Source organism: Brachionichthys hirsutus, chromosome 3, assembly GCF_040956055.1.
Source record: "Brachionichthys hirsutus isolate HB-005 chromosome 3, CSIRO-AGI_Bhir_v1, whole genome shotgun sequence".
Classification (NCBI taxonomy): domain Eukaryota; kingdom Metazoa; phylum Chordata; class Actinopteri; order Lophiiformes; family Brachionichthyidae; genus Brachionichthys; species Brachionichthys hirsutus.
In genome coordinates this window covers 15,763,149-15,785,585 of record NC_090899.1, presented here as the reverse complement: position 1 = coordinate 15,785,585, position 22,437 = coordinate 15,763,149, and the positions used below count along the sequence as shown (strand labels likewise).

The following is a 22,437-nucleotide window of genomic DNA, read 5'->3' as shown; positions in this document are numbered from 1 at the left end:
ATCTCTGCTGTTCGCCTTCGTATTCATTCAAAAGATGTTGATAGAGTTCATCTGACGCTCCCTTTTCTTCTCTTTTCGCAGCATTCAAGAAAGATGACAGCGGCTTTGACGAGGTAAGCGGAAAGCGACTTTGGCACCTCGCTGTTCCCGTTTCAGGGCCGAAGCATTCCCTTTATTCACTGAAACAACTCAAGGTCATGCAGGTGATTGTTTCATGCAAGTCCTCCTGGTGCAGGTGACATGCAGGACATGGAGTGGTTCTTTCTTCCCAGTCTCACATCATCATGTCCTCTCTGTGAATGCAACACCTCCAATGGTAGCACAGTGTACGCACACTGAGTACTCAATGAGTGAATATCATATCAAACCTTCATGAAGCAGTTACCTTGACAAGTGAGTTCCTGCTTGGCTGCTCTTTGACTTAAAGTACCGGTCAGTCTTCAGCAGTGGTCAGCGTTACCGGAACCTGTAGGTCTGTCTGTGCGGCTACTAACAAAGCCTCACGAACCGGTACTCGGTTGTGTACCGGTATTTGGTTGTGAACCGGTAATAAGTTGTGGACTGGTATTTGGTTGTGGACCGGTAATAGGTTGTGGACCGGTATTTGGTTGTGGGCCGGTACTCGGTTGTGTACCGGTAATAGGTTGTGGACCGGTAATAGGTTGTGGACCGGTATTTGGTTGTGGACCGGTAATAGGTTGTGGGCCGGTACTCGGTTGTGTACCGGTAATAGGTTGTGGACCGGTAATAGGTTGTGGACCGGTATTTGGTTGTGGGCCGGTACTCGGTTGTGTACCGGTAATAGGTTGTGAACCGGTAATAGGTTGTGGACCGGTATTTGGTTGTGGACCGGCACTCGGTTGTGGCCACTCTGCGGGCTCTCCAGCCTCTGCCAGGAACAGCCGGTAGAGGTGAATTGGTGACTGTAAATGAAATATCGGTGTGAATATGGATGTGATTGTTGTCTTTCTATGTCTTCCTGAACCGGCTACTTGTCCAGGGTGAACCCTGCTTCTCAGCCAAAGTCAGCTTGGATAGGCTCCAGTCCTCCACAACCCTACTCAGAATAAGCGACTACAGGAAATGGAAGAGCAGCGCGATACGCTGGTGACGCGTCCGGGGTGTAGCCCGCCTCTTGTCCATAGTCAGCTGGGATAGTCTCCAGCAACACTCGTGAACCACAAGGCGGATAAAGCGACTGTCGACGAGACGATTGAGGTCGTCAACGAGAAAATGGAAAAACTGAAAAACTGAATTAATTTTAGAAACGTTTTAAAGTGGATGTGCTCATTAGAAGATGATCATAAATAAATTAAAATCTGGAAACAAATTCTTAGTTAAGCCCAAGGAAATAGCTGATGCCTTTGCAAAGTTTTATAAAACTCTTTATCTAGATACAGACACTTGTCCGGATGAATCTAAAACAGCTCACTGAGCTATCAGATGTGGTAGCTGCGGATCTGGATGAACCAATTCAGAATTGGGAAATTAAAAAAAACATTTCATCCCTTAAAAATAATAAAAGCCCTGGTCCAGATGGCTTCATAAATGAATTCTATAAATGTTTTCATGAGGAACTTACCCCACTCCTTTTAAATGCTTACCACTATGCGCTAGAAAAAAAAACAATGGCGACTTCGTGGTCAGAAGCAACAATAGTGGTAATACATAAAGATGGTAAGGATCATTACAGGCCATTATCTATGCTGAATGGAGATGTTCGAATCCTGACCGCCATATTGGCGCAGCGATTGAATGATGTTATAGGTAGCATTATCCATCCGGACCAGACCGGATTCATTGCTGGACGACACTACGGAAATAACCTTACTTAACATCATCTCCCGTCAAAAACAATGTAAAATTATGACTACAGTATTATCATTAGATGCCCAAAAGGCATTTGATCGATTTATTCTTCACCCCAGGAGAGTTAATGGGTTCCGATCGGAAAGGTTCACATTAGAGCGTGGTTGCAGACAAGGCTGTCCAATGTCACCCTTGCTCTTTGCTTTAAGTATTGAGCCGTTAGCTCAACTTATTAGAAATGAAGATAATATTAAAGGCGTATTAATCGGCAATGAATTGCATAAAATATCCTTATATGCTGATGACGTCCTTTTATATTTGACAGATCTACCCACGACTGTCCCATGCTTACTTGAAAAGTTAACATCGTATGCATATTACTCAGGGTATAAAATCAATGTCGATAAGACTGAGGCCATGGATGTTTTGGGGAACATCTCACCGGATTTAAAACGGCAAAGCGGCTTTCATTGGCCTAAAAAAGGCATAAAGTACTTGGGCATTAATATTCCTCTTTCATTAGACAATCTGTTTGACACAAATTATGGTAGACTAATTAATATAATAAAAAGTGATTTGGATCGCTGGTCTGCGTTACCCCTGTCCCTCTTAGGCCGTATAGAATCAGTCCGCATGAATGTCCTACCCAGGCTCCTATATTTATTTCAAATGCTACCAATCGAAATACCCAAGTCAACATTTGAAGGATTAGATAAAATAATTTCAAAATTCATATGGCAAGGAAAGCGCCCTCGAATAAAATATAAAACTCTCCAAGGATTTAAGGAAGAGGGAGGCCCCGCTGTGGGGGTGACAGTGGCGCGGTGGTTGAGAGGGTCGTCCTCTGACCGAGAGGTTGGCGGTTCGATCCCCGGCTCAGGCGCGTGTGTACACTGTCATTGTGTCCTTAGGCGAGACACTTCACCCGCATTGCCCGGGCGCATGCGCACGCTGCGACCAGCAGCAGTTCAAACTGCTGGAAACCAAATTGCCCTCCAAGGGACAGATTAATAAAGTATCATATAGGAATCAAGATTAATCCCACAACTAGATCTTCCTAACTTTAAATATTACTTCTGGGCCGCACAACTAAAATCACTGATTTCATATATAAAAAATGATGCTGATACAAGATGGTTAAGCATTGAACAGAAGATGTGCACTGACCCACTACAGGTCATACCACCGAATATACCAAGTCTATGCTGGAGAAACTGCGGCGCGGATGTGCCTAATCACACACACATATTCTGGTCATGTCCTAAAATACAACATTTTTGGGACGAGGTGTATACTGCCATAAACCGGATCCTTCAGTTTGAAATAGCGAGGGATGTGACGGTGGCTGTTCTGGGTATTACTCCACCAGGGCTGCTAGGACGACCTGCAACCGACCTTTGAACCATACTTTTTACAGCAGCCCTGAAATGCATCACAATTTCATGGATGAAGACAGAACCACCGTCGCTTAACATTTGGAAAGTAAAACTGAAAGAACTTTACGAAAAGGAAAAAATAACTTACTACGACTGCAATTACACATCTTCATAAAACGATGGCGACCAGCAGAAGGCTTCTTAATGTAAAAACTAACCAAAAGGATAAGGGGTCATGTATACCTGGGTGTGCCGCCACTGTAATTAAGATTTATTTTTTCATTATATAGGAAAATTTAACCTAAAAATCTTAATGTGGATATGTTGTCTTACTACTATGTTATATTATGTATCATGTGGACAAGAATACTGATATTAAAAAAAAAAAAGAAGATGATCATGTGACTGAAACGCTTCCTCAGCAGGGAAGGATATGTTTGCTGAATCTTATTCCATATTCAGCCGAGTCAATTTGAGTGCACTACTAAATACGTGAAAATGCAGTATTATGTGAATACCCAGCTGTTCAGGACAGGAATAATGGGTGGACTTCAGGAAGCAGAGATTCAAGCTTCTTTACCGAAGCAAGATAAAACATGTACAAACAACTTAGGAAAGCACCAGCTGGCGTCCAAGCACAGTATTCATGAAAATATAGCCGAAATGTATATGAACTCATTCAGTACCGGCCACAAGCTCAGTACCGGCCATAAGCTCAGTACCGGCCATAAGCTCAGTACCGGCCATACGCTCAGTACCGGCCATACGCTCAGTACCGGCCATAAGTTTGGTACCGGCCATAAGCTCAGTACCGGCCATACGCTCAGTACCGGCCATAAGCTCAGTACCGGCCATAAGCTCAGTACCGGCCATAAGCTCAGTACCGGCCATAAGCTCAGTACCGGCCATAAGCTCAGTACCGGCCATACGCTCAGTACCGGCCATAAGCTCAGTACCGGCCATAAGCTCAGTACCGGCCATACGCTCAGTACCGGCCATACGCTCAGTACCGGCCATAAGTTTGGTACCGGCCATAAGCTCAGTACCGGCCATAAGTTCGGTACCGGCCATACGCTCAGTACCGGCCATACGCCCAGTACCGGCCATACGCCCAGTACCGGCCATAAGCTCAGTACCGGCCATACGCTCAGTACCGGCCATAAGCTCAGTACCGGCCATAAGCTCAGTACCGGCCATAAGCTCAGTACCGGCCATAAGTTCGGTACCGGCCATACGCTCGGTACCGGCCACACGCTCAGTACCGGCCACACGCCCAGTACCGGCCATACGCTCAGTACCGGCCACACGCCCAGTACCGACCATACGCTCAGTACCGGCCACACGCCCAGTACCGGCCATACGCTCAGTACCGGCCACACGCCCAGTACCGACCATAAGCTCAGTACCGGCCATACGCTCAGTACCGGCCATAAGTTCGGTACCGGCCATAAGCTCAGTACCGGCCATAAGTTCGGTACCGGCCATAAGCTCAGTACCGGCCATAAGTTCGGTACCGGCCATAAGCTCAGTACCGGCCATAAGCTCAGTACCGGCCATAAGTTCGGTACCGGCCATACGCTCAGTACCGGCCATACGCTCAGTACCGGCCATAAGTTTGGTACCGGCCATAAGCTCAGTACCGGCCATAAGTTCGGTACCGGCCATACGCTCAGTACCGGCCATACGCCCAGTACCGGCCATAAGTTTGGTACCGGCCATACGCTCAGTACCGGCCATACGCTCAGTACCGGCCATAAGTTCGGTACCGGCCATACGCTCAGTACCGGCCATACGCTCAGTACCGGCCATAAGCTCAGTACCGGCCATACGCTCAGTACCGGCCATAAGCTCAGTACCGGCCATACGCCCAGTACCGGCCATAAGTTTGGTACCGGCCATAAGCTCAGTACCGGCCATAAGTTTGGTACCGGCCATAAGCTCAGTACCGGCCATAAGTTCGGTACCGGCCATACGCTCAGTACCGGCCATACGCCCAGTACCGGCCATAAGCTCAGTACCGGCCATACGCTCAGTACCGGCCATACGCTCAGTACCGGCCATAAGTTCGGTACCGGCCATACGCTCAGTACCGGCCATACGCTCAGTACCGGCCATACGCTCAGTACCGGCCATACGCTCAGTACCGGCCATAAGCTCAGTACCGGCCATACGCTCAGTACCGGCCATAAGCTCAGTACCGGCCATACGCCCAGTACCGGCCATAAGTTTGGTACCGGCCATACGCTCAGTACCGGCCATACGCTCAGTACCGGCCATACGCTCAGTACCGGCCATACGCTCAGTACCGGCCATAAGTTTGGTACCGGCCATACGCTCAGTACCGGCCATACGCTCAGTACCGGCCATACGCTCAGTACCGGCCATAAGTTCGGTACCGGCCATACGCTCAGTACCGGCCATACGCTCAGTACCGGCCATACGCTCAGTACCGGCCATAAGCTCAGTACCGGCCATACGCTCAGTACCGGCCATAAGCTCAGTACCGGCCATACGCCCAGTACCGGCCATAAGTTTGGTACCGGCCATACGCTCAGTACCGGCCATAAGCTCAGTACCGGCCATAAGCTCAGTACCGGCCATACGCTCAGTACCGGCCATAAGCTCAGTACCGGCCATACGCTCAGTACCGGCCATAAGCTCAGTACCGGCCATAAGCTCAGTACCGGCCATACGCTCAGTACCGGCCATACGCTCAGTACCGGCCACACGCTCAGTACCGGCCATACGCTCAGTACCGGCCATACGCTCAGTACCGGCCATACGCTCAGTACCGGCCATACGCTCAGTACCGGCCATACGCTCAGTACCGGCCATACGCCCAGTACCGGCCATAAGTTTGGTACCGGCCATAAGTTTGGTACCGGCCATAAGCTCAGTACCGGCCATACGCTCAGTACCGGCCATAAGCTCAGTACCGGCCATAAGCTCAGTACCGGCCATAAGCTCAGTACCGGCCATACGCTCAGTACCGGCCATACGCTCAGTACCGGCCATAAGTTTGGTACCGGCCATAAGCTCAGTACCGGCCATAAGTTCGGTACCGGCCATACGCTCAGTACCGGCCATACGCCCAGTACCGGCCATACGCCCAGTACCGGCCATAAGCTCAGTACCGGCCATACGCTCAGTACCGGCCATAAGCTCAGTACCGGCCATAAGCTCAGTACCGGCCATAAGCTCAGTACCGGCCATAAGTTCGGTACCGGCCATACGCTCGGTACCGGCCACACGCTCAGTACCGGCCACACGCTCAGTACCGGCCACACGCCCAGTACCGGCCATACGCTCAGTACCGGCCACACGCCCAGTACCGACCATACGCTCAGTACCGGCCACACGCCCAGTACCGGCCATACGCTCAGTACCGGCCACACGCCCAGTACCGACCATAAGCTCAGTACCGGCCATACGCTCAGTACCGGCCATAAGTTCGGTACCGGCCATAAGCTCAGTACCGGCCATAAGTTCGGTACCGGCCATAAGCTCAGTACCGGCCATAAGTTCGGTACCGGCCATAAGCTCAGTACCGGCCATAAGCTCAGTACCGGCCATAAGTTCGGTACCGGCCATACGCTCAGTACCGGCCATACGCTCAGTACCGGCCATAAGTTTGGTACCGGCCATAAGCTCAGTACCGGCCATAAGTTCGGTACCGGCCATACGCTCAGTACCGGCCATACGCCCAGTACCGGCCATAAGCTCAGTACCGGCCATACGCTCAGTACCGGCCATAAGTTTGGTACCGGCCATACGCTCAGTACCGGCCATACGCTCAGTACCGGCCATAAGTTCGGTACCGGCCATACGCTCAGTACCGGCCATACGCTCAGTACCGGCCATAAGCTCAGTACCGGCCATACGCTCAGTACCGGCCATAAGCTCAGTACCGGCCATACGCCCAGTACCGGCCATAAGTTTGGTACCGGCCATAAGCTCAGTACCGGCCATAAGTTTGGTACCGGCCATAAGCTCAGTACCGGCCATAAGTTCGGTACCGGCCATACGCTCAGTACCGGCCATACGCCCAGTACCGGCCATAAGCTCAGTACCGGCCATACGCTCAGTACCGGCCATACGCTCAGTACCGGCCATAAGTTCGGTACCGGCCATACGCTCAGTACCGGCCATACGCTCAGTACCGGCCATACGCTCAGTACCGGCCATACGCTCAGTACCGGCCATAAGCTCAGTACCGGCCATACGCTCAGTACCGGCCATAAGCTCAGTACCGGCCATACGCCCAGTACCGGCCATAAGTTTGGTACCGGCCATACGCTCAGTACCGGCCATACGCTCAGTACCGGCCATACGCTCAGTACCGGCCATACGCTCAGTACCGGCCATAAGTTTGGTACCGGCCATACGCTCAGTACCGGCCATACGCTCAGTACCGGCCATACGCTCAGTACCGGCCATAAGTTCGGTACCGGCCATACGCTCAGTACCGGCCATACGCTCAGTACCGGCCATACGCTCAGTACCGGCCATAAGCTCAGTACCGGCCATACGCTCAGTACCGGCCATAAGCTCAGTACCGGCCATACGCCCAGTACCGGCCATAAGTTTGGTACCGGCCATACGCTCAGTACCGGCCATAAGCTCAGTACCGGCCATAAGCTCAGTACCGGCCATACGCTCAGTACCGGCCATAAGCTCAGTACCGGCCATACGCTCAGTACCGGCCATAAGCTCAGTACCGGCCATAAGCTCAGTACCGGCCATACGCTCAGTACCGGCCATACGCTCAGTACCGGCCACACGCTCAGTACCGGCCATACGCTCAGTACCGGCCATACGCTCAGTACCGGCCATACGCTCAGTACCGGCCATACGCTCAGTACCGGCCATACGCTCAGTACCGGCCATACGCCCAGTACCGGCCATAAGTTTGGTACCGGCCATAAGCTCAGTACCGGCCATACGCTCAGTACCGGCCATACGCTCAGTACCGGCGTTCTTCGCTCATTTTGCCCGATATGTCAACTGCCGTTTTCCGTTCTGGAGTTAAAGGCCATTGAAAAGAGGCAGATAAACCCTAAAGCAAATACATCGCCTATCCCCCTTACTGTCACTGGTTTGGTCCATCATTCAACATTTTTGTTCAGTACTACTACAGAAAGAGTACATCATGATAAAAAAAAACTCCTTTATATTGGCTGTGGCAATGCTATTTTTTATCTACTTTAAATGCTGTGTTTTTTATCTGCCACAGTCTAAAAGCAGCGCAGTTGCGTGACGTTTATTTTGAAATGTGCGCTCTTATTTTGTAGTGCAAGGAGAACGCACTACAACGCTGGAGTGATGATGATGAATATATTTATTCGATAGAATGTTAGCGTACAAGTACAGTCAAACAGTAGCATGTATTACAGTACAAGTACAGTTAACAGTAGCATGTATTACAGTACAAGTACAGTCACACAGTAGCATGTATTACAGTACAGGTACAGTCACACAGTAGCATGTATTACAGTACAAGTACAGTCAAACAGTAGCATGCATTACAGTACAAGTACAGTCAAACAGTAGCATGTATTACAGTACAAGTACAGTCACACAGTAGCATGTATTATAGTACAAGTACAGTCAAACAGTAGCATGTATTACAGTACAAGTACAGTCAAACAGTAGCATGTATTACAGTACAAGTACAGTCACACAGTAGCATGTATTATAGTACAAGTACAGTTAACAGTAGCATGTATTACAGTACAAGTACAGTCACACAGTAGTATGTATTACAGTACAAGTACAGTCACACAGTAGCATGTATTACAGTACAAGTACAGTCACACAGTAGCATGTATTACAGTACAAGTACAGTCAAACAGTAGCATGTATTACAGTACAAGTACAGTCAAACATCCTGTCTAAGAGGAGCATTTCTAAAAAGCTCTTGCAGTCTTGTTTCCGTTGAAAGTCCTTCGTACATAAATCATCCACAATTAACAATACAAATGTAACAATACAAATAAAAATAAAACTAATATTAAATTACTCAATTGATGCAAAATAACAATAAATTAAAAAGGCACATAATATGTACAACGTAGGTGGGGGGGGGGGGTTTGATCCGGAGAGAGTCGTGATGACTATCTCCGTTTCTGCCCCCCTGAAAGGTGAGTCTGAAGAGCGATCTACGGGCGGCACGCACACTTTATCACAGCACAGACACCCGACAAAGTTCATTAGACGATGATAGATAATTTCTCACGGCACAATAGACGATCTCTCGCGGCACACTGGTTGGGAAACACTGCCTTAAAGTATCGTCTCAAAACAGGAAGCATCAAACAAGTGCTGTTCGTCTGTGGAGGGGTGCACCGCCACTTCCTCTCTGACATACATGCTGCAGTGTATTTAGCCATTTCTTTACTGGATCATTTTTTAAACATTGCATGTTAAAGTCTTTAAAATACTCCTCGGTTCCGAGTGAACCCGTGAGGATTAGCAGTAAAGCCCCCGGGGCTGTTCAGCTTTGGTGTCCTTGTGAAGGACTTAATGTGACTTGGCGTTCATCCTCAGTCATGACCAGCTCCAGAAGTATCACACTTTACACGTAGAAAGGACGAGACCGTCGTTGCCCAGGCAACAGCAGACACAATAGGCGTTAGATGGCTGCTGTCAGACTGCGGTGCGGTGAGGTTCATGTCTGGTGAGGCAGTCAGATCTACTAATCAATGAACCTACAGCGTGTTCATCATTTGATTGGCAACATTTAACGTGTTTTGTTTAAAGATTCGTACCAGCATTTTTTACATATCGTCACAAACCTGGCTCATCAGTTTATGACAAAAAGGGGAGACCACACATAATCTGCGTATCTACAAAATATTTAATGAAATTATATGACGTGAAATTATTCAACTCTGCGTATCAGTGTGTGTGCAGCGTTGAATGTGTGTGGATGCGTGTGTTGATCAGTTAAAGTTTAACTGATGTTTAACTGTTAAACACATGTTCTGAGACGCGTCTGTGTGTGGATGAGGGGGCGTGTCTGTGTCCAGCTGGGGCTGCGCTGAGAGAGAGAGACAGAGAGAGAACGTAACGGCAGAGATATGCCAGCGATGGAGGAAAAGCTGTTCTTCATTTGGCAGCTCATGTTCTCCAGAACGTTACAGAACACTCGTTCACATCTAATGGACTCTGTCAGGCCCAGTCCGCCGCGGTTCTGCTCGAATCGGTCCCTCAATTTGACCATGAATACGCGCGGTCGCTGCTCGTGTTTGGAGGCTTCTCGGTAAATTCTTCATGTCGCAATATCCCATCCGAGTCCAGACATCTTCAGAAGTTGAGAAAAGAAGGCAGGAAAAGCAGAAAACACGGGTTCTTGCTTCACGTCCAGACATCCAGACAGCCAGCGCTTCCGTGTTTACAAGCCCGTCTGAACGAGCGGATCAGCTGATGAGAGCGGATCAGCTGATGAGTGCGCTGAATCACTCACGGGTCTCCTATGGGCTGGAGGCCGTATTACATGCGGCCTCATTCTGCAGTATTTTAATGCCGCTGAGTATAAGAACACGTGACGCACTAATTGTATTATTAAAAATGAAACAATCATAAAATATATAATATAATATCACTGATGTTATATTATATATTATATGATTTTTATCTGATTTTATATGATGGCAGGTGAGGCTGTGCCTCACTTGCCTCCCCTGACTGCGCGTCACTGCTGCCACGTCTCAGACACAACGCTGGCTGTCGCCTGCTAACCAGCAGAGAATGAGACAAAGCTGCAGCCTTATTCCAGGAAGAACAGACAAGACGACTCTGACGTTCTCCGTTTTATGTTCATGGGAAGTGTGATGGTGTGAGGAGGTCACACTCTGACAGCAGAACTCACACGAGTATCTGGCAGGAAGCACTTCCTGGCATTCACCCGTTTGTCCGTGCTGTGCTCCTGGTACAAGACTCTTTACCTGCTCGTAGGCGCTTCCATTTTAAACCACCGTATACGGCCCGTTAGGCTTTATAATATGGCCCGCCGAACTTGTCCAAATAATATCAATAAATAAAATGTTATTAGAAACCTCATTCATTTGACCTTTTCCCTGTAATGCTGCCTGTAAACGGCCAAACCCTTCCATGTAATGTGTTTTACATGTCATTTATATTAGTTCACACAAACACTCCATACATCGGTTCCTGGCCCCGCCCCTCTGTCAAATTTTAGAACCCATGGTGGCCCGTGAGTAAAAATGTTTGCCCACCCCTGGGTTAGGGTCAGCTGGCATTGGGCGGGCGGTGGAGCAGAGCCGCACAGAAAGACTGACACCCATTTATGCTCACAGTCATTCCCATAGACAATTCGGAGCAACCATTTCTCCATGCACATGCACAAGTTGGAGGCGGGAGGAAGCAGGAGAACCTGGAGAGAACAGAACAGACATGGGGAGAACACAGATTCAGGTGGAATGGAACCAAAGTCAAACTACAGAGGTTCATTTTAGTTGAGGCTTTATCAAAGTATTGTATATTTGTAAGTGTCATTAAGAAAATGGAGTCTATGTCAAGCAGAATTTAACTTGAGGTGGCGCTCGTTGGGCGGACAGATGGGTGGGGCTGCTGTGATGAAGAAACATTTTTCTTTAGCACATATTTTGGAGCTTCTGGATTGGCTTTCCTGAGCCATGATATGAGTTGTTATGATATGATATGATATGAGTTTTAATTTGGTTGTCAGATTAAGACAAAAAAAATACAACTTAAACAAAACTAAATATACATTACCGTAATTGCTGGACTATTATGCGCACCTGTGAAAAAGCCGCACCCACTGAATTTTAAAAAAATATTTATTTTGTACAAAAATAAGCCGCACATATTTGTAAACTGCAGGTCTACCGGTACATTGAAACAAATGATATTTAACGGAACACGGCTCGTAACGATATCCGCAGCAGGTCTCCAAGGTGAACAGCCTCTGGCATGTTAGAATAAGGGAAGTCGGCAAATCAGATCCGTAACTTCGGGATAAGGATTGGCTCTAAGGGCTGGGTCGGTCGGGCTGGGGTGCGAAGCGGGGCTGGGCTCGAGCCGCGGCTGGGGGAGCAGTCGCCCCGTCGCCCTCCCCTCTCCGCCCGTCGGAGGCTGCGCGGCGCGCGCGCCCGCCTGGCGGGGTTTCCCCGCCCCCCTTGCCCCCGTGCCCCTCATCCTCCGTCCGCGGGAGCGTGGTGCGGCAGGGGTGAGGACGCCCGGGAGGTCGAGGGGCGGGTTCCTTCCCCGCGGGGCGGCGCGTCCGACGCCGCGTAGCGGATGGCGGACAGGCGGCGGGGACTCTGGACGCGCGCCGGGCCCTTCTCGCGGATCTCCCCAGCTACGGCGCCCGCCCGGGGGGCCGCCTCGGCTGGCACCTAGCAGCTGACTTAGAACTGGTTTCGGACCACGGGAATCCGACTGTTTAATTAAAACAAAGCATCGCGAAGGCCCACGGGGGGTGTTGACGCGATGTGATTTCTGCCCAGTGCTCTGAATGTCAAAGTGTCAAAGTGAAGAAATTCAATGAAGCGCGGGTAAACGGCGGGAGTAACTATGACTCTCTTCAGGTAGCCAAATGCCTCGTCATCTAATTTCGTAACGAAAATAAATATGCCTTCACGAAACACGGCTCGTAACGAAAGTGGGAAAATATACGTAAATTTGCTGCGTCGTCGCATAAACCGCAAGGTTCAAAATATTGGAAAAAAGTAGCGGCTTATACACCGGGAATTACGGTACAACCAAAAAAGGAATAGGCAGAAGCAATGCTTAATGTAGCCTATCCTATAATACAGACAATTAGATTGGCTTTACATATCAAAGGATTATTTATAGACACTTTTCATATTCATTAATTATTTCACACTTGAGACATAAAATGTGTTCTTAAGGAACATACACATAGATGTATGTCGTTGATTCGGACTTTGCAGGCCAAATGTCTCGAGTGCCAAAGGTGTGGAAAAACCTCGAAAATGACTGCCTGGGACAGACAACTGAAGGAGTGCACCGTCCACACACTGATTCCAATGATTCAGGTTGACAAAACAGCCGTCCACTGGTGGTCTGGGGGGCATCGCCCTGTGTCAGCGTATGCGGATGCTGCGTCTCAGACAGCTCCCCTCTTGGAAGGGAAGAAGCTTTGCATCCTTTGGCTTTAAAGGGTCGGGGTAAACTGTTGTATGACAAAGGGTTTTATGTGGAGGTAGCGCACACCATTTGACTCACAGTCACTAACCGCAGCCCTGTACTCTGACTCCTCCCCCCTGCTGATACATCCAACTATGGTTGAGTCATCAGAGAACTTCTGAAGATGACAGGACTCTGACCGATAGCTGAAGTCTGTGTTGTAGAGGATGAAGTGGAAGGGAGAGAGAACAGTTCCCTGAGGTGCCCCAGTATTACTGATCACCCTGTCTGTCAGTCAGGTAATCAGTAATCCAGCATCTCCGTCAGCTTCTGTCCCAGTAGAGCCAGCCTGATGGTGTTAAAAGCACTGGAGAAATCAAAAGACACGATCCTCACAGAGCTGGCTGGTCCAGAGGAGCGTACACACGGTTCAGCAGGTAAATGATGGCGTCCTCTACTCCCAGGTGGGGCTGGTAGGCCAACTGGAGGGCGTCCAGGGATGGGCTGACAATTAGCCGTAGCTGGTCCAGGATCAGGCGTTTTCATGACGTGGGAAGTCAACGCCACTGGTCTGTAGTCCTTGGGACTCCTGGGGTGGGGTGTCTTCGGTACAGGAACAATGCGGGACATCTTCCACAGAACAGGAACCCTCTGAAGGCTGAGACTATTCTATTATATGTTGAATCAGAGTTTGCAGTCCATCCGTCCATTCCTTAACATTGTGCAGCCGTCCGGGACCACCAACATACATCGTCCACGTTGCTTTGATCTCAATGAGATTTGAATGAGGTGACAGAGTGCGTGCGTCCATCATTCATGGATGATTGGCTACTTTAATGCAGCTAATCGTTTCATCACCGTGAGCGGAGTGCCTCCTGCTCCGGGCTCCTGACACCTCCAGGAGTCTCCCTGCTTTCACGGCTCCTCGCTCGCATGCATCAGTCTGAGCATCGCTGTCCTGTCTCTGGAGCTGCTTCGTAATCCCGTATTGTCGTCTGAAGGCTTTCTGGTCACACAGGTCACACAGGTCACACAGGTCACACAGGCGTTTTCTTTTCTTCAGAATGTCTTTGTGCACCACATAAAAAAAAGGTTGTACCAGTGTTTGAAACAAACACAAGCATCATGATTCATGCTGTTTGGTTCAGTACAGAATGTCTTCAGCTTGATGTGTGTGTGTGTGTGTGTGTGTGTGTTTGCGTTGTACAACCCTGCTTAAATGCAGTAATCTCCACGTTTCATGGTGTGAACTGCTGCGGTCTGGAAACCGACTCGGCTTTACAACCAATCTGAAGCATCATATTGTGAATTTCACACCTTTCCGCCTCACGACAGCGAAATATTCCCGGTGTGGTTCCTGTAGCAACGAGCCCGTCAAGGTCATCCATGACAGAGAGGCGGAGGAAGCGAGGAGAGGCAGAGCAGCGACTCACACTAAATGAGAATGTGAACAGAGGAGAAGTGTCCTCAATCGGTCGCTTTGAGTGTGACGGCGTGCAGCGAGGTTCGGGAGGCACCCTCTCCTCTGTGGACTGTTAGCGCTGAAGCCTTGAGGAAACAAAGGAAACCGGTTCTGAAGGTCCATTCAAATCCACATTGCTCCACCAAAGTCATCCGAACATGGGCCAAGTCCAAACCATGGATGACCGGAGATCAGGAGGCGCTGAGACCGGGTGCTGAGCCCAGCTGGGCGCGCCTCCAGCCAGACGGGCCAGAGATCCCACCAGGAACAAGTGTAAGGTACACAGACCAACCCTCAAGATGGCAGCCTTCCCAATCACTAAGCCTGCTTATCCCATCTTTAGGATGGGATAAGGTAAGGATCCAGGCCAGTCCTGGGAAGCTGGAACCATGTGGGAAAAATGATGTAAATATAAAAATCTAAGTGTAATAACTTGCCTTTATAGGTGTAAACGAATAACGGAATAACTACAATATGTGTACAGTGTTTTTGCTTTTATACTTTAGTGTTTCTCATGATACTAAAGTTTTTGAACTTGAACTTATTCATTCATGCATTGATCCACCGTGTCAGGAGAAAACCGATGATTGGACTTTCCTGCATGCGCCGCTGCTGCTCCGCTCAAACATGCCGTCCGGTTGTGTTCCTGCTTCTTCTCCCAGATATTTAATTTCATCTGTTGTGGATAAAAACTTCCATGGTGGTACGAGCAAGTATTTAGTCTATGGTTTATTGATATTGGGAATCTCTCCTTGATGCTTTCATTGAATACTCAAATTGACTTGTGCTGGATTTTCTAACAAAAATAAAAGCCAACCTGAACAAACACAAAATTATTATGTAATACCTAAATGTTTAACATTTCATGGTGGAATAATACATATTTCTGTCAAGAGATTTAAAATTTTAAGAGATTAATTAATTATGAGCTTTAATTAATTAATTAATCAAATTAATGTCTTCTCTAATCTCAATAAAAAAAATAGCTGAGAAAAGCCCTCAACTTGAGGTATTTGCATTTAAATTCATTGCATTTTGTGGCAGATCAAAAGATTGATTCATAACAAAAATGAGCTTCATAAAGTCATTTATTGTTTTTAACAGACTTCATCAGATGCAGACATTTACATTCTGCTGTATCTGCGACTCGTCCTCAGTGCTGCTGCAATATTTAGTTTCCACCACCAGGGGGAGTATTGCTGTTGTCAATCTCCAAATAATTAGAGAATAAAACATCAGTTCCATATAAAGTACAGCAAGATAACACATCAAAAAACAGGAAGAACACTTTACTGATCAATACAAGTATTGAACACTGAACTTGTTGCTTTTCCTCTGCTTCAGATAATATACAATAACAGACCCATCAATCACAGAGCTCTAAGTTAGCACAGCAATAATAGCATGACTTGTTAGTGATGATTCCTACTTTCCAGCAGTCCAGCAGTCCAGATTGACCTCCCGTGTTTCGACCTTGCCTGATTCTTGGATTCTTTCTCTTTGCCCGTCTCTTTGTCTCTGTCTGCCTGTCCGCTCTGACGACCTGGTTTGTGATTTCTGCCTGATTCTTGGATTCTTTCTCTTTGCCCGTCTCTTTGTCTCTGTCTGCCTGTTCGCTCTGACGACCTGGTTTGTGATTTCTGCCTGATTCTTGGATTCTGTCTCTTTGCCTGTCTCTTTGTCTCTGTCTGCCTGTTCGCTCTGACGACCTGGTTTGTGATTTCTGCCTGATTCTTGGATTCTTTCTCTTTGCCCGTCTCTTTGTCTCTGTCTGCCTGTTCGCTCTGACGACCTGGTTTGTGATTTCTGCCTGATTCTTGGATTCTTTCTCTTTGCCCGTCTCTTTGTCTCTGTCTGCCTGTTCGCTCTGACGACCTGGTTTGTGATTTCTGCCTGATTCTTGGATTCTGTCTCTTTGCCTGTCTCTTTGGCTCTGTGTGCCTGTCCGCTCTGACGACCTGGTTTGTGATTTCTGCCTGATTCTTGGATTCTGTCTCTTTGCCTGTCCGCTCTGACGACCTGGTTTGTGATTTCTGCCTGATTCTCACCTGCCTCGGCCCCTGACAAATGTAAATGAAACTCCTACACTTTATATCAGGCACTTTTAATAGCTGTTAAATGATCATCACATCAATATCGACTCACTATGAGACAGAATCAGTGGGAGCCCTGGGATCGACGGTCCCTGAAGTTCGCTGCGACTCTCCTTAGTAGCAGGCTAAATCAACCTTTAACCAATAGTGATGCACATTTTTGTTTTTTTTTCATTAGCAATGGGGTGAGCCATTAAGAATGAAGTTTTCAGCGCAGGCATTTGTTGAAGTTGTGGTCCTCAATAATTGCTTCTTCCTAAACATTCCCACGGCTGGTCTTTTTACGCAGGATGCGTTTCCTCTTCGTGCCAAAGTCGCTTCGATGGTTTCTGGCTTCATGAGCTCGCCGGTTGTGAATCGCCCGTTGCAATGAAGCCAGAGTTAAAGCACGACTCTTGTTTTTGTTTAAATGCAGATTTCTCTAATGATGAGTGAGACCCTTCTGGCGTCTCATCATAGGCTCTTTCTCCAGTGACGTTTGTTTGGACCATTTTTGCGCGTTCAGCTTGCTGACTGATGCATGGAAAAACTCGTGACTGTTTTAGGTGGTGAAGTGGAAGTGGGAATGATTCAAAATAAATTTCCCAGAAGACTAAAATTCAAATAATTTTAAACAATGTTTTTTCTTTCATTGTTGCCCAGTTCCAAATTGTGCATGGCCCGGTACTGGTCCACGGCCCGGTACTGGTCCACGGCCCGGTACTGGTCCACGGCCCGGTACTGGTCCACCGCCCGGTACTGGTCCACTGCCCGGTACTGGTCCACGGCCCGGTGGTCCTCTGTGACACAGAGGATTCACTGTTTGAGTCACCAGATCAGGCTGTCGTTCTCCTCACAGGCGGAGCAGTGTCCATAAATAAAGGAAAGCATTCCAAGTTCATGGTTGAATTGGACCGGAAAGGCAGCAAATAATCTCAGTCCAAATATGCTAAAAAAGGAACAAGCAGAGTCGATGCTCGTAAACACGAAGAACGCTGGGAGTCAGGAAGAACAGAGCCTTCAGCAACAGTGAAGAAGAATCAGAGAGGAAGTACACCGAGTGGAGAGAGGAGACGGAAACATAGAGCCCGGTGACAGCCAGCGGATAAACCGGATGAACGGCTGGGCAGAAAGAAGAAAGCAGAGAGGCGGAACTAATGGGACGAAACAGATGACAAGAATACAGGAAGAGAAAAACACAGCGTGAAAACCCGGGATAAATCCTCTTTATGAGGAGCTGATCAATCGTTGTGAGAAATGATAAATAACTTACAATTATTTTACTATAGTCATCCATAGCAGTAGATTTATTTTCAGTGTTAAAGAACTGAACCAGCAACTAAAGCTAAACTTCTCAGAGCATGAAGAGACGAGAAACGGAAAGATACATTCAGAATTATTGATTATCAAGTGCAGTGAGTTTATTTCTACTGTGTATGCGTATCTGCACTGACATCGAAACAACCAATCAGTGCAAACCAGGCGCTCAGTCCGACATTTACTGTAACTGGTCATGTAGAGGCAGGGACGGCACGAATGGCTGTTTACTTTGGATGAAGGAGGCGGAGCAATAGATTCTCCTGTTTGGATGAAGGAGGCGGAGCAATAGATTGTCCTGTTTGGATGAAGGAGGCGGAGCAATAGATTCTCCTGTTTGGATGAAGGAGGCGGAGCAATAGATTGTCCTGTTTGGATGAAGGAGGCGGAGCAATAGATTCTCCTGTTTGGATGAAGGAGGCGGAGCAATAGATTCTCCTGTTTGGATGAAGGAGGCGGGGCAATAGAGTCTCCTCTTTGGATGAAGGAGGCGGAGCAATAGATTCTCCTGTTTGGATGAAGGAGGCGGAGCAATAGATTATCCTGTTTGGATGAAGGAGGCGGAGCAATAGATTGTCCTGTTTGGATGAAGGAGGCGGAGCAATAGATTGTCCTGTTTGGATGAAGGAGGCGGAGCAATAGATTGTCCTGTTTGGATGAAGGAGGCGGGGCAATAGATTATCCTGTTTGGATGAAGGAGGCGGAGCAATAGATTCTCCTGTTTGGATGAAGGAGGCGGGGCAATTGATTCTCCTGTTTGGATGAAGGAGGCGGGGCAATTGATTCTCCTGTTTGGATGAAGGAGGCGGAGCAATAGATTGTCCTGTTTGGATGAAGGAGGCGGGGCAATTGATTCTCCTGTTTGGATGAAGGAGGCGGAGCAATAGATTCTCCTGTTTGGATGAAGGAGGCGGAGCAATAGATTCTCCTGTTTGGATGAAGGAGGCGGAGCCATACATTATATGACTACGGTTTTTAGCCTCTCGTCTACAGCAGGGCCCCCCAGACCTTTTCCTGTCAGGGCCTCATAGCTGTTCCCTTCTCTGATGGGGGGCCGGGGGCCAGTTTGTCACAGAAAAAGTGTGACGATCGCGGGGGGGCCTAAGCGTAAACATTTAGTGTTTTCCAGAAAGCCACAGAGAACCAAAGAACCTTTCCGGGTTCTTCAAAGGGAAACTTTAACTTCCTGGTCGTCTGTGATCTTTATTAAAATCGGCCCAAAGGAAAGGACGAATGCTTTTCTTTCTATCAATATTATTTTCAGGAAACAAAAACTCGAATGAATGACCTGATTAGAAACCTGTTTATTGTTTGAGACTAATCTTTGTTGGTCGACCAGAAGGTTTGTTCGTCTCGTAATTTTCTTTGTTTGCCGGGTATCCGCCGGCGACCCGGCGTGAACGGCCTGGTTTACGGCCTGGTTTACGGCCTGGTTTACGGCCTGGTTTACGGCCTGGTTTACGCGACTCGACAAGTTTCTGTGTTCCCACTCATCTCCCAGCTTCTTCCTCTGACGACGCGATCTTGTGTTGTAAATAAAAATATGTGACAATAATCAGAATTCAGTTTATTGTAGTGAAATTCAAGAGTGGTCCTGTTGCTCGTTGGGCCCCTGGAATGTTGGTGTTCTTGGGGCCGACCCTCTTGGAGGGCGGGGCCGAGCGCGGCAGTCTTGATATTTGTTTGGCTGCTCTAAGGGCTGATTGGACCCCTGAAAATGGGTGTTTTTGTCTCTGGTGTTGCTCAGGGGGCCGTAGTTCGGGGACCCCCCCTGCGAGCTCGTTGCATTCTGCCGTATACGGGGATGACTTTTACAGACAGAGAGGGACGTTTGGGTTTGGATGCTGAGCAGGTCGAGACGGAACAAACCTCCGTTTCACGTTTCATCCAGAGTCCGTTTCCTCTCGGCTGCATCCTGGCCTGCGTCTCCGCTGGGCTGTACCATCCTGGCTGAGGGTGGGGGGGTCCTCTACTGACAGCACCGCCTCGCAGACAGTCCCCCCCCCCCCCTCCCATCTGCATCCCCAGCCACCCCTCCGTCCAGCGTGAGCCACAAGCCCACAGCCTGTGATGAGCTGTCCACCAGAGACAACGCAACCTTTCCATATCTTGTGTCGCCTCAGATTTCACTCCCTCCCCCCCCCCTCCGCCTGTAGTACGATCTCATCGTTTCCAGCTTGTGAAGGGAGCGGGCGAGAGAGGGAGGGAGAGGGAGAGGGAGATTGGCCTGAATGCGATCTGTCCGCTCTTCAGAGGCATCCAGCTGAGCTGTTTCCTCCTGGAAGGTAAGACGGAGGCTGCGTCCGTTCTCGGCCCCTCCCACTTCAGATGCATTGCTCCTGTTTGCGTGTGTGTGTGTGTGTGTGTGTGTGTGTGAGGCGGTGTGCAGATGTGCAGGCATGTTAGCATGGACTATCCAAGCGTGCATGGATGCTGTGTGCAGTCGAATGTAAGCTGTGGGCTTGTTTGGGGGGGGGGGCTTGATGGTGAGCCGTCCTGCTAGCATGACAGCTTGACAGCGGATGGCCCAGCTGAGGACGTGTCCACGGCGAGGACTCGGGGACGAGGAAGGGCTTCTGCTGAACTTCTGCTGCCATCATGTCACAAAGTCCCCGTGTTTCCTGATGCCTGAAACACACACACACACACACACACACACACACACGTGCTAATCCGTAGCATTTCCGCTGTGGTGGTTGAAAGGGTGCTGGTGTTTACTTCCCTAATGGATGGCATGTTCGGCTGCAGCCTTCCTACTCGGGCACATTCGAAGCAAACACGTCTTTTCTGAGGCCAGAGGGATGGAATGTGGGGAGGAGGAGGAGGAGGAGGAGGAGGAGGAGGAGGAGGAGAGACGGGGCCTCCAGATCGCCTCGCCAGGCTTTCTGCAGGGCCATATGAGACTCCTCAGGAAGACAGCAGGCCAGGCTGTAAGGAAAGAGAGAGAGAATACGGAAGGAGGGCTGAAACCAGAGGAGTGGAAGATGCGTTTGAGAGCGGATCAGTGTTTTCAGGACTCGAGTCCCCTCGAGGACAGCGTCCTCTTAGCTAAAAAGAAATCTAAAGCGGTATTCTCCATGTGCAAGAAATGTGCGTCAGCAAATCCCGCCCACTTTAGAGCCCGCTTTAACTCTTCACGGTATCTTGGAAGTTCCTGTTGAAGCAGCAGCCGGCGGCTGTTTGAGATTAAAGGGTCACTGTGCTTCAAACCAGAGAGACACACTCGAGAACACCTTGCCTCGTTTTATCGACCATAGAGGGAACCCTGGTGTCACCGCAGGCAATGGCAAGCATGTGTTGGCTTGTGGTGCTGAAAGTCTTGTTGCTGGACAGAGAATATCAAACCCTGAACACACGACTGACTGTCAAACCGCTCTATGAGAGTTTAATGAGCTCTCTCTCTCTCTCTCTCTCCCTCTCAAATCCCCATCAAAATTCTGTAAAAAGAAGAGGACCCAGCTATGATTTGGAGCTTGACTTAAGCTTGACTTACAGTGTGACACTTGGGTCTTTACAGATCACTTTGTCTCCTGTGACTGCTATCAGTATCAAGCCGTGGAGCAAACATCTACTCCGCCCGTTGTTTTCATTCCAAAAGTCATTTACATGCAAATTCTTGGGTGGAACAAATGTATTGTTTACCCATGAGGCCTTGGGCCCCGAGCTCCAATGAGAGGCTTTGAGCCAATCAGATACCAGACCCACAGCTGACTGATAGGTCAGGTCGTGCTTCACACTAAAAAGCTCAATCAGTTGAAGTAGATGTTTTCCAGACTACATTCACAACAAAGTCTGAAGACAGAGCGAAAACATTTGTACCCTCGGCTAACCCTCGTCAGTGTTCACGGCATCTATGCATTTTAGTCGATGTCGGGTACCCTGTAAGGGCCGTTTTGCTCCTAGCTTGTACCCGGCTCCTGGTGGGAGAGGTCAGGACAGAGGGGTGAAGGCTGCAGAGAGTTCTAATCAGATCCGTCTCCTCAGAGCCGAGTCTCTGTGGTTCAAATCAAGTGCCTGCAAAATGAAGCCGTTTGTTTAAGTGGCCCTTGTGCTAATGAGCCAGCAGTGAATGGCTATTAGATTTGAAATCCACGTCCGGTTAATGCTCCATTGTTGTACTGATTTCCCGTGGCCACTGAGCAGCCTCAGTGTTCGCCGTTTTCACCCGCGGCACGATGCAGCTGTCCGTCCTACGACGGAGTATCAGGGCCACATTAAGAAGTTTTTGGTTTTTTTACATTACGAGATTAAAGTTGCAATATTACGA

At 48.8% G+C, this 22,437-nt stretch overlaps 1 protein-coding gene across 1 annotated transcript in view; it reads left to right on the top strand.

Annotated features, from left to right (window-relative positions):
- The window catches only part of cdk14 (cyclin dependent kinase 14), a 70,238-nt gene that overhangs the window by 881 nt on the left and 46,920 nt on the right, over positions 1–22,437 (top strand). Inside the window, exon 2 of the mRNA XM_068756627.1 lies at positions 82–113. Coding sequence (XP_068612728.1) covers positions 82–113 — 32 coding nt within the window. The remainder of the gene's footprint in view (positions 1–81; positions 114–22,437) is intronic.